The 13,951-nt window shown below is 36.2% G+C and overlaps 1 protein-coding gene across 2 annotated transcripts in view; it reads left to right on the top strand.

Moving 5' to 3' along the window:
* Positions 1–13,951, top strand: part of LOC136882012 (zinc finger protein 84-like) — a 121,280-nt gene that overhangs the window by 4,051 nt on the left and 103,278 nt on the right. For both annotated transcript variants that reach the window (XM_067154502.2, XM_067154501.2), the window contains exon 3: positions 10,281–10,363. In XM_067154502.2, coding sequence (XP_067010603.2) covers positions 10,281–10,363 — 83 coding nt within the window. The remainder of the gene's footprint in view (positions 1–10,280; positions 10,364–13,951) is intronic.

Raw genomic sequence — 13,951 nt, 5'->3', positions numbered from 1 at the left:
TTTTGCAGAAAGGCCATGATTTCTGTGGCTGCTCTGAAGAAGTTTGTCCCGTTATTGCTGTGAGTGTTCAGGGGTTGACCACTATGAGAACTAAGTCGATAAAGTCTAACATGTCTATTTTTAGACAGCCTTGGTAGCTAGGCAGTCTGGTCTTGTACAATTTCACATGATTTGTTACTAGATTTGGGCCAGCATAGTCTATGCTAGTTTTAAATGAATGGGTATATCGGGGTCACAAGCACCATTTGTGTATTTCGCATTAATTGTTCTGAGTTATCTGCATTCAACTTAGAACACTTGAAACGTGTATGAGTGTGGCTTCCCATCCCCCTTGCTGATGTGTCCTAAACTTGTCTCTCAGGAAGTTGAGTGCCAGGATGATGTAGTTGAAGGTGTTCTGCCATCATAATTATATTTGTGAGATGATACAGAATTTCTAATGTTTCCACTCCACTAGTATTGCGGTATTGTGCAGTCTTCCTCCGACAAGAAGGTGGCCTTCTTTATCCATGATGGGATTTATGGTCTTTATATGATTTGATACTTTCCTACACAATATTATTCTAACATTTGTGTACAGGGTTCATCTCCGATATGAACAGTGGACTTTAATTTCACTCCGTGGGTTGTTTACGACAACCTCAGTTAATTATATGTTATAAATCTACATTAATTCAACAACTTTACAAAAGTTTATTGAAATCCACGTATTCAATACACATTGGGTTCTTAAAGTTCAGATTTACATCTTGTCGTACTAATTTAAGGGGACATGTTTGGCCCATTGCATGGTTATCATCAGCCGTGATCTCCTGCCTAAGAGAAAAATCAGTTTCCTGATTACTCTAGTCATAGTGTTATATAGAGGAACATGTGTTATAAAAATGAGAAAACTTGTAAGTTCACGAAGGAAAATTTACACAATTAGGACACATCTAAAAATATTGGTGAGAGGATGTGTTATAAGAGTGTTCCATTCTTAGTTGGTGATGTGATAAGAATCAGTCACTCTTCTGAGGTGATATATCAGACTCTTGACAGCTGCATCCAAGATTCCACCAAAATGTGGTGCTGCAGGAGGGATGAAATGCCAAGTCAGTCCCATGCCTGCAGTTCTGTGAATAGTTGGTTTTCTGAGGGTTTTTTTAGCAGAAAGTCTTTGATTTCTTTAGCTGCTCCGAAGAAGTTTGTGCCATTATCATTGTATATGTTCAGCCTACAGCCAACAGTGCATAAGCTCAATGCTCCGCCCATCTCCTCTCCTCCGCCACACTCCCTTCCCTCAATACCACAGAAATACAACACAAGAAGCATTCGTTCTGATGCTGCAAAGGAAACTAGTTCACACCCCAAAGTTTGAGGAGGTAAGTAAATGTATACACAGTGTTTTTCATCAAATTTAACCCTTTTTTCTATCATCTTAAAAATCCTTCTACCGTCCTTTCATTATAGATTCTTCACCACACATCCCTCAATAGTCAATTTCAACAGTGAAGCTGTAGCCAAATTCAAGCACGAGCGTCCCCATTTGACTAATAGGACAAGCGGAGGCTATCACATCAGCTATAAAGACGTACATGGCAACACACAGGTGTGAACCTTTTTTCACTTCCTCAACCAAAATAACAAGACTGTGGACTCACCATGCAAATATAGGTTTAACAGGATGTCCACCCTTGTGGAAAACTTGAAACTGGGAATTATCAGGAAATGTGATAAATGGCAGGAAAACCAGGAAACATCAGGGAATTCAGTAAAAATCTGGAAATTCGTTCTTCTGCCAGATAAAATGGACATACCATATTTATCCGTTAACAGAAGCACATTTTTCAATTTTTATAAGATTAATCTTGGGCATATCTTTTATGCCAGAAAGAAATTGTGAAGAAAACTGAATAAACATTAACAAAACCAAGTGCGATCTCAAATGTGAAGTAACCAATGGTATCAATAGCTGTATGGGTAGCCTATAGCAAACAGAAGCGTCTATTATCGATCAATTGATCGATTGAATTTTCAATGTTTTTATGTGCTTACTGTTGTATATTCTGTGTTGTTGGGGAATGGCGAGGCCTATATTGTGTTCTCAGTTTTCTAATTGCTTGAATATATGGCTTCTACAGCAAAATATGCATATAGACAAAATTCCACAACCCAATGGATGACTGTGTTTGTTTAGTATTGCCCCCTTCTTACCGGGCTACTCAGCCGGAGAGCAAGAGACTCAGACTCAGACGCAGACTGTTCGTTTTCTGGCAGTGCAAACATTTTTAAGGGCAGGGATAGCTTAAGGACTAGCGACAAATGAAAAGAACACTAAAAATGGGTTTTAACATTTATTAAACTAAGCACTCTCCACAAACAAATTAATTTTTGACTAAATCTTCGGATTTTAAAATATTTCTTCTCAGCCGGTTTCTCAATTAAGTAGGGAATTCTGCCCCAAAATATGATTCTGTAAGTATACAGACCAAAATTAGCCTGCATTTGATTTGGTAAAATAATCAGCGTAATTTCTGAGAATACCTTTCTCAACTTCAAATTAAATTAATTTTAAATTAAATAATTACTTCTGTGACTCATTTATTAATCATAACTGAATTATCATTTCCTCTCTCTCTAATGGAAAATTTTTAAATAAAAATATTCTCCTGGTGAAATTCTCTTCAAATTCCCCTTTTCAAACTATAACATAATAGACTGAAATATTTCTATAATTATTGCTTCAAAATTTTTTCAATAATTTGCATAAACTCGCGCAGCATCATTTACAACGTAACCTTCATTTACCAAAACTTATAGCTTATTAAGGTACACAATAATCAGTCTGTGACTTCAATCCATGCACATGGCCCTTGCTTAATCATTTTTGCTTAAAGCATAAGACCCCAATCTACCTTATTTTGCAATAAAATTCACCAAAGGTTCACAATCGAATAAAATATGATCATCACAAATTGACACAAAATCAGTCAAAACACGCGCACAGTGGACAAGAGATCACATCAAATAATCGTCATGAAAAATATCACAATCACAAAATATTGACGAATCATACATTCCACACTCACACTAGGGTACACGGTAATATTAACAAATATTTATAACGAATCCTAGTCCTTGATTTTTATTTTTTATTTTTAGTCTAAGGCAAGGAAAATTTTCTGATGACGGTATCGGCTAAGAAATACCATTGCGATAGATTGGATGTGATAGTATCAGGATTATCACTTCAATAATGAAACTGAGTTCACAACGATGTTCAAGAGAATGTTAGAGATAGAAATCATCGGAAAAGTTATCTTACAAAAATGCCCATAATGCAGGTCAACAATAGCTTATCGCGTCTACGGTCCATGAGTTACGCCACTATTATTATTTTCCTAACATTATGGCTCTCGATTAATACGTGCTCCACTTGAAGAAATTATGTTCAGCGACATATTCTCTTCCCATTAGACTCAATTAATGGATTTATAAAATATAACATCTAATAATCGATCCATTTCCAAGTCCAAAATTACAACAATAGTACAGTAAATGTAATAAATGATCCGTCAAGATACAGCCGTGTTCCAGGCTCACATTTACCTAATATGAGCAAACATTAACGTCATACAAGCCCAAAAAATATATATACTCATGGCCTTATTCCATATTTTAAACCGTAATGAATTCAAATTATTATTATTATTATTTATATTATTATTATTATTATTATTATTATTATTATTATTATTATTATCAACCGTGCGTGGTCACATCCACATAGGCTAAAATACGATAAAATTACAGATGACTCTAACATATTTTAAGTCCAACAAAAGATCGCAAAATCATCAAGGAAAATCCTAACGTAGTGAAATGTGTCGATATTCTGTCCCATATGACTTGAAATAAATTTCAAATTAATTAATAATTCAAATCATTATTATCGGAGAGGTCAGTTAAATTTTTATACACTCCTATGCTGAATTGGGACAGTCAGAATACATCTCGAAGACATTCTCACAAATCTGACTATCTAATAGAGTCCACTACACATTCATTCACAATCACAAACTACCTTGCACCAAGGAAAGAAGAAATGAAATTTCTAACTACTGAAATATTGTATGAAATTACTACAAATGAACGAGGACGGACTGTGTCTACAATAAATGTACAGAGATTGACAGAAAATAAAATTATAACATGGTACTCATGCGAATGATGAAGCTGGATTTTGGCGGATGAGCAAGGATATGGGTTAAGTCACCCACCATCGAACTCCGTCCCCTTCCATGCCTGAAGTTGCCTTACATGCTTAGAAATTCATAGCAGCTGCGAGGACGAACACGAAATCGCAGTGGCCTTCATCTTGCTGGTGTATTGGTATCTTGAAAATTTCTCGAACTCCTGGTAGTCTTCCTCTTCCGTTTTTCCAGTAAAAGAAGCTGAAACTAACAAATAAGTCTTAAAATATGTCCAGGATACACACGCGATGAGTTGGGTTGAAGTTAAAAACGTATCTTTTCCAGTAATCTTCTAGATTTGTAGACCAAATTGGTAATAAATCTGAACTACCGAATATTCAAAGTCCAGGGAGGTTTGCAGAGTAAATTTCCCCAGAAGCAGAATAAGACGTCAAAATGTAGCAGTCAGGACCAGAGTAAAGAAAGAATGAAGAATGAGAAATCCCACGGAAAACACCACTATTTAATAATCTTGGGACGAAGGTGTGTCGTCGTAATCGTTTCTGATTGGTTGATAGCTTGCGCTCCAGCGGATGTTACAATTTTATTGGAGAACAGTTAGACGTGCAGCGGCCTTGACATTATCGATCGGCCAGCATTGGAATTTCTCCCCCTTGGTCACGTGGTACACAGCTGACTGTAAGACACAAAAAAAAGTTCCCAGCTCTGCTCCCTTGTTTGCTCGGTCCGGAAAATCCGGTTCCAAGCAGCACGTCTCTCGGTGACACGGAGATGGTAAAACTTCCGCCCTGGCTGATGAAATAAAGCACTAGCATATTGAGACATTAAGATATTCCTTTTGAATAAAATATTAACCAGATTTGAGGGGCACAGTATGTAATGACGTGTGTGATAGTCACTACCTCGTTAAATGTAAAAAGAGACAAAATAGGTTTTGTTTTAAAGAAAAAAGGTATGAAAATAGCCTTTAAAACCAACAACAACAACAACACACAAATCTTACATAACACATCACATATTAATAAAATAAATAGGTGCACAAAATCAGGCGTCTACAGGATTAAATGTAATACATCCTCTAATATTTCTTGTGTGGGGCAAACCGGCCGGAGCTTCAACATTAGATTTTTAGAACATTTCAATGCAGTCAGATACAACAAATTTTCAGCTATCGCCCAACATATGGTCGACTATCACTATCAGCCATATTCAGTCGTTTTTACGATGTGGCCTCTTTAAGTCCGAAGCAAGGTAGGTTTTCATGAGGTCTCTCCATCTGGGATGGTCTTGAGCGATGTTCTGCCAATTGATCCCAGTAATCTTCCGGATGTCTTTATCCCATCTGTCCGGTGGTCTTCCCCTTGGTCTGAGATGATCTTTCGGACACCACTCAAGCACAAGCTTTGTCCACCTACTATAGTTCTCCGAGCAACATGGCCTGCCCACTGCCATTTTAGGGTAAATACCCTTTCTAAAATGTCACTGACCTTTGTGACTGACCTGATGTGATCTGCTCTCTTCCTGTCTTTCTTCGTCAAGCCTAGCATGAACCGTTCCATAGCTCTTTGGGTTGTTCTGAGTTTTTGCTTAACAAACTCGCTCAATGTCCAGGTTTCAACCGTAAGTCAGTACGGGGAGAACACTCTGGTCAAAGACTATCTTCTTTAGGTGGGGTGGCATGTTGGATTTGAAGATTGAAGAATTTCTTCCGTAGGCTTGCCATCCTAGTTTGATACGTCGGAAGATTTCCGGTCTTAAGTCCCCTTTCATGTTTATAAGTTGCCCAAGATAGACAAATTCATTGACCTGTTGTAATCTGGTGTTTCCCACATGCAGCTTTCCTGCTGGGGCCCATTTGTTAAGCATCACTTTGATATTAGAAAGGTTCATGGATAGTCCCACTTTTAGACAGGCTGAGACAAGATCTTGTATTAGAGTTTGTAGTTAATCGATGTCGTTGGCCAAAAGTGTAATGTCGTCTGCAAACCTTAAATTGTTCAGCCTTTTCCCATTGATTTTGATTCCTGTGCTTTGCCAGTTGATTTTTGACATGGCCATTTCTAATACGGCTGAGAACAGCTTGGGAGATATGGGGTCCCCTTGCTTAACACCTCTTTGAATGGGAAAATCCGTGGTTGGCACATTGATGTTCACGAAGGCTGAAGGGGTTTCGTAGATATGCTGGAGAACTCTTATGTAGGTAGCATCGACGCCGTGTTCAGCTAAGGCTTGCATAACAGCAGCGTGGCTCACCGAGTCAAAAGCCTTTTCAAAGTCCACAAAGGCTAGACAGAGCGGCATTTGATATTCATTACTTCTGCTGATAACTTCACGAAGGGTGAGTATATAGTCGATTGTTCCAAAACCTCGGCGGAAACCTGCTTGTTCAAAATTCACGAATATTGAAACAGACATGGACATTCTCAAAATAGCTAAGAAAGGACTTCTACTCAATATAATAGAGAACTTTTACATTCATTTAGATCAATACTTTAATGCCAACTATAACCTTAACGAAATAACTGAGAAACCCAATATTTTATTTGACCTTTTCAGTACTTATTACAGAAAAAACAAATCGGTCGTTCAAAATTCTTTCTTTAAGTCAATTAAGGGTCCCCCGACAATACAAACACCGTCGCTTCCTCTCCCGTCCACCCCGCCTTGAACCTTTCCCATCCCTCCCACCCTCCACCACTTACGTCATTCCTCCCCTCCGTATTCACCTACCCCTTTCCTGCTGATCTACTCCGCGCTACGCTCACTCCGTAAGTTGCATTCAATACAGCAAGTTTGTTCCACGCAGCGCAAGGTGAGTCATCGTTTATATTTTCCGGTGCCTCGCTTGTTCTCTATCCGATTACCCGCGTTAATACTATCTTCTTTCCCCAGGTTCATTGGGGTTCCGATTGAACTGAGACTAATTCTGTTTAACACAGAAAGCCTTTCATTCCACCATAGAACAGGTTCAACTTTGTCAATTTTTAATCTTGTGCTGGTCTCATCGGACAATTCTTCCCTCTACGCAAAAGTGGAATTTACATCTACAACTTTCTAAAAGCATATACGTAGTTATATATGTCAATCGTGCAACACAGGAGTAACTGCTAACCAAAGACTATCTCATCAAGAGTTTTTACGTGACTTCACAAGATTTTACTTGTCATTGTGAACACTTCTGTTACTTTTATCATTATTCGCAAATACGGTTTTTTCACTTTTATCTGTCATTCCACCACCATCCCATCCTTCTAGATCCTCGCTCATTTTTCCACACTATTTTTATCACTATGTCTTTCACTGTTGTAATTTGGCTAGGCTGATGATGGTCCACAGTGGACCGAAACTAGTACCTTTTAATATCATTGTAATGTTTTTGTAAAAACATCAAATGATTTTTTAGTATTGAGAAGGTGGAATATTAAAATTTTGCATTTACTTTAAGCATAGTCTCAACTCAATACGGAACCTAACAATGAAGTTTATTACTTTTAATCCCTTAATGTTCTCACGAAAACTTTAATGAACTAGTGCTCAACATGTGCAAATCAGTAGGTGCAGATGTTAGACTTAATGTTAGAATAATGAATGATAGTTGAGGAATTAAAGTTGCTGTCATGGACTTGCCTTTTTTCCAGTCATGAGATGACCAATTCTGGAGATTCATGGTCTACTGGAACCTCTTTGCAGCCATTGCAGGAGTAATCCTTGCTATTCTTCAAGGACTTCTGGCTTTCTTTCCAGCATTAAACCGCTCTCGTCTCACAGTCCTGGCTGATATGAATGACCTATATTCTTCTAATTTCTGACGTAAATCCGAACTACCAGCCTTGCGATTGTTTACTGACAAATTAATCAGTTCTTGCTTACTCATTGGGTTAGTTTCTTCTTTTGCCCACAGTTTCCAACACGTTGACATTTTGTCTTCCTCTTGTCTCCACCTTGTTTAATTCTACTGACAGGTTGCTGTGATATTTACAATCTCTTGCTGTGAATAACATTTCTCAACAAGTAGCTCTCTGACAGTGCCCATCTTTCTTGGTGAAAGTTCCTTTCATCTCCACATGATCTCAAAATTTGACAGTTCTCTAGAAGTACTCGTAAAAATTTTCAACTGAACTCGTGAAATGTATCAATAATGCATGTAACAGACTGCATAGTATTAACAATAGGTCACATTATTTACTTCCATACAGCAACAACATGCAGATATAGACGATGGACAAAATAACATGAACACGAACAAAATTGGCTCAGAACCATCTGAATAATGAAATTACATTCTGATTCTCAGTGTAGCAACTAAATGATAAAAATACATTACGGAGGACAGGGATATCCCAAGGGATAATTTTACCACCAAACATGTTCAAGGATTAGGCTATAAATTGTTGGTAATTTACATAAGGGTAGAAATATCCCTTTTACTCTAATAATTATGCCACATTTGGTGTATTTCTAGAAAATAGAACTCAGAGAATTAGAGTACATAAAGCCTTATTTGATCCTGTAATAATTACGTGATTGGGTCCCACAGGCAGGTATTATGGGACCTTTATTTTCTAATATATATATATATATATACAATATCAATAATAAACTGAAGTCTCTCTGTTATAAATCATTTCCGAATTGTGAGTAACTGCAAAAAAGACCTTGATAATATTGTAAGATGAACATCGGGCAATGTTATGACAGAAACGTGGTAAAAAACCAGGTTGTGTTTTTGAGAAATAGAAGGAGTCGTCTCTGGCCTAATTATTGTGCTGATAGGGTGAAAATTCCTCATGGGGATCTCTATAAGTACCCAGGTATTCGTAATTAGGATAGGTCGTCATTGTGGAAGTCTCGTAAACAATATCGAAAATAAAATTTACAGATCCCTTATTATGATTTTGAGGTTATTTTAGGGGTTGTAGAAGAGAGGGCATATAAATCTCCAGCAAGGCCGTAATGAGAGTATGAGATCGTCACCAACATTGCTTTATTGGAGAAATGGAAATAATCCACAGGAACATCTCCATTTCTTCTGGGTGATATTTGACAAAAGAGTTGTGTTAAAGAGATGTTGCAATGTTTCAGCTGGGAAGACGTGGAGGAAAAAGACAATCTGTTTGATTAAGCAGTATATTTGAGATGTCATTGGAGAGATGGCTTGGAATGACACTAGTTGATGAATAAATTTGAGTCATGTTCTTTAAATGTAGGAAAGGTCACAACACGAAGACGAGTTGGAATTCACAGGAACAAATTTTGGCAAATGTTCACTTATAGGAAGATAATTTACTGAATGAAATAATTTACCAAGGGAGTTGTTTCATACATGTCCACAATCTTTTCCTACATAAACATCCAAGAGCCGTAAATGCTGTTGATTGATTGATTGATTGATTCTGATGAAAATTCACAAATATGTGGGAAATTTTAAATTTTCATATTATAAATTTTACTCCTTATCTATTGCTACCTTGTCTACTTATATCCTACAGTGTGTTCCTTTTTTCATTTTTATCTCTCTTATCACTTGTCTGAAAAGCAGTGGAAAAAGGAACTCAGGTTAAGACGCAGCAGGTCATTATGCAATTTAGGTTAGAAAAAGGCTAAAAAGTAAATAAATACAAATTGTAATCTAATAGCAGTTGTATAGTGTTATTTGAAGTAATTCCACATGTAGTGTATGAGTTGATTATGTTTGTAAATACAGAAGATATTACGAGTAGAATTTTGTAAGTAATGTAAGTTTATTAAGGATGAGCTGTGTGTGTAATAGAAAAAAATAGTGTAAATTGTATAACACTGTATTTTAGGTAATTGTCTTCTACTCTGTTCATTTAACGTTCAGCACTTGATAATAATCTATTTTTGTGTACCATTTGCTAAGAAGGTAGGCATGTCTTTTGCATTTAAAATGAATTTGATTTGATTCTTCCTTTTTTCCACTCTTATATTTTTTAAATGTGAGATAAATTAATTATACTCTTCTTTGCCACTATGAAATTTATTTTCTCAGCTGTTTCTTGTTTAGGCCTACATATTTTTATTCCCTTACTTCTTTATTCTACTTATCTTATTATTTACTTATAGCCGTCCGAAGATATTAAGGAGGAAATATTCGTAGAAGAACATACTGATGATCAGCTAATGCCATACATCAAAGAAGAAACAAAGTACGTATATTATAAATACTATACTGTATGAAATAAGTTCCTATTCACGGTTGTGTTCAGTAGTAGTTGTTTTTCTACAAAAAGTGGCCAATTTCATCGGTTTAATCCTTTCTTTACAAGGTTACACTTATACACTAATATCTTAAAATTCTATTGGTTAAAATTATCTAAAATATTCAGAAACTTCGAGATCATATTTTGTGTTCTGTCATGTAGTTCTATTGAATATATATCTACAAAATAATATCTGATAAACCAGATATTTTTGAAGTGTATTTGTTCACAGTGCCCTTAAGCAGCCATGAAAAATGTGTTCTTTCTTTCGCTGTCATTGCATCATTTGTTCTTCACATTCTTGTCATCTGAAATGCTGTTTGCAATTAGTACCTCGAGATATTCTCAGTAATTTTGTATGTTCGTACGAACAGTGACATGCTGAAAAAGCCGTGTTTGCAGATTATAAACTAAATCTACAAATTCAAAATTGTTAGGTTTTATGTGCATTGTAAACAATATAATTATTTCAAACTAATGTAAGTAGGTTCATTTATCAGTATAATTATGGCTGAGTTGAGTAGTGCAATAACTCAAAAATGATGTTTTAAAGTCATTTATTTGGTTAGATCCTTTTTATTTATGATCTTTCCTGTTCTCTTATGTGTTAAGTCGGATTCGTTCATTTGTGGATGCCAAAGCAGATAATGTGTTGTAGAAATGAAATGTTCAGTTCAGTAGTGCTACATCTTAGATATCATTGTTTTCAAATAAAAGTTCCACATTGTTGTAAGTATAAAGAAGGATATATCCTGGTATTGAATTTATGTTTGTTCCAGTGTTGTAGTCACATTGGCTGATTGTCGCCAATTCCCACTATTCGTTTTAGTGCTCATTGTCAGTTACGTGCTTGTAGTGTGTTGAATGCAAACACATTTACTCAGTATCAACTAATGTAATTGACAACTACAAGTAAAGTTCTAAATTCGTGCAGATGCCTAAAAAAGTTTGGAATTCTTCAAGTAAGTGAATTTGTTAAATCGTAAAATTAGCTAAATAATTATGTAATGATATAATATTATTTAAAAATTGTAATATTTATCACTGACATTACCAAGTAGCACAAGTGTATATGCTGTTGTCAAACATTTAATGCAGTAGTGTATTTTGAACTCTAGGTGTGTGCCATTGAACTACTTGGTAGTTAATTTTTTGCTCTCACACCTTTGTTGGCTACTGTGTGAAACGATCTTTGATAATACCTGGGAATTGATTGTATAATCACAGAATGGTGCTCTTAACCAAGCCCTTGTATCAGCAGGCCCTGCAATGGCTAGTCATAGCCTAAGGTTTGACTTCAAAGCAGATTAGTGATCAATACTACGAATTCTGAAATGCTTATTTGATTTTGTTGGTGGTTAGAGCCTTCTCGACTGTTATGCAACCCATTGACTTGTTCGTACTGTACATTCACAACAGGTGGCAAGAAATATACATTTCAGTCCTCAGAACTGCCCAGTACCAGCTTACACTCTCATTAGTCAGAGTAGAACCATGCACACAACTGAAGATAGCCCAAATACATCATTCTTCTAGGTTCAAATTCTACTGTTTGTAATTCTTGAGTAACAGGACACAATGGGCTATGTTAGAGAACAACCTCGTATTATGACCACCAATAAAAATGTTGCTTATGAATACTTTTCACACACAAAATTCACATTCCAATTTTTGGATGGAATTTAAATTAGCTTTCTTCTTCCTAAAAACATTTTGTACAGGGGCGCTCTCATTTTTTGCTATTTGCTTCACGTCGCAGCAGCACAGATAGGTCTTATGGCGACTATGGGATGGGAAAGGCCTAGGAATTTGAAGGATGCGGCCGTGGCCTTAATTAAGGTACAGACCCAGCATTTGCCTGGTGTAAAAATGGGGGAACACGGAAAACCATATTTGGTGCTGCCGAAGGTGGGGTTCGAACCACTATACCCCGGATACAAGCTCACAGCTGCGCGCTCCTAACCGCACAGCCAACTCACTTGGTGCCAGCAAAGCAAGAAGCCTTTTGTGTGTTTTCTCCTTGGTATATAAGGCAGAGGACATTCCATTGTCTATGTAGCTTAGTCCTTTGTATATCATAGATTCTACATGTTTCTTAAGGAATCAGTCAACCAGATCTTATCTACTGCTATACCACTTAACGCAATTAACCCCACAATCACGCCAAGTGGCAGTGCGAATTTCTCTGACCATACCTGAAATTAATAGTGCAGATCATAGATATGGAAGCATCTGGGACCAATCAAACATCGGATAAGGAAAATAAACAAATACTCATCATACATGAAAGCGGTGACACCAGAGGAGTGGGGAATGAAATGAATCCTGCTCATCATTTTGAAATGTTTACCCTCATACAAAAACCAACAACTTTCATTTTGTAATCAGAGAGATATTCAAAAAAGGAAATTAAGTTTATTATTAATTAATGAAAAGATTATCCTGGCTGGCAAATTTAAAAATGAAAATATTAGTACTCCATTAACCAGAAAAATGCATGGTTGACCGTTTATTAAAAATAATTAATTAATTAATTAGGACTGCCTACAATTCTAGAATGCCTCATCAGTTCTGAGATACTCATTAAATTTCATTAGACATGCTTAAAATGTTCAGACTTTCATCATATACCTTTTAAAACCTTGAAACCAATTTTAACATAATTGTGATTTTCTTTGATACTGAAACACCATTTGGGGTAAGATCCAAGGAGTTACCATAAAGGAGGGCAGAATGATAGGATCAAGGTCCAAGAGTAAGTTTAAAAAAATAATAATAAGGTCTGCAACACAGGGCAGGGAAATTTGCCAAGAGGGGAGAGAAAAATCCCAAAAAATAATTAAGCTAATCAAACAGGTTAAACCATCCACAATTCTAAATCCTTTACAATTACATTAATTCATTTCCACCAACATCCATCAACAATCAGCATCTCCATGTATCAACATCAGCATTCCCATGGCAACTAACACATGCCAGGCTAATTTGGGAAAAGGGCCAATCATAGGCCACCAAACAACAATAGATATCTACATATTAAGAGACAAAATAAAATCAGGGCGCCGAAAGATCACGAGAATACCGAACAAATTATTTTAAAACTTTAATCAAGAAGAAGGAAATGAAGTAAAATTAAGATGGAGTGAGGATGTAAATTCCACATGCTTGTAGTGACTCACTTGGTTAGTATTCGTCATGATTCATTGCACTAACCACTACTCATTAGGGCTGGGAGCACTACCAAACATTAGGTATTTAAAACTAAAATTCACAAAAATAAAAATGATTGATATTACTTCACAGTGTTAGTAAATAAAAGTAGTTTTCGTAAAAGGTTTTTGACCCAAAAAATGTTTAAACACCGCTAGGTTAAAACGTAGAATTTAGTTGATGCATATTTACACCTAAGAACACGGCACGCACTTTCACATTTAGAAATTTTCAGTTCACAGAATAATTAAATGGTTTGGATAACAATTACAGTGTAGCATCTTGCTGTAGTTGTAAGTTTGCTTGATTATCATATCCTTACTC

Source organism: Anabrus simplex, chromosome 10 (assembly GCF_040414725.1).
Source record: "Anabrus simplex isolate iqAnaSimp1 chromosome 10, ASM4041472v1, whole genome shotgun sequence".
NCBI classification, from domain to species: Eukaryota; Metazoa; Arthropoda; class Insecta; order Orthoptera; family Tettigoniidae; genus Anabrus; species Anabrus simplex.
The sequence above is the reverse complement of the archived record's forward strand: the minus strand, read 5'-3'. Positions and strand labels throughout refer to the sequence as shown.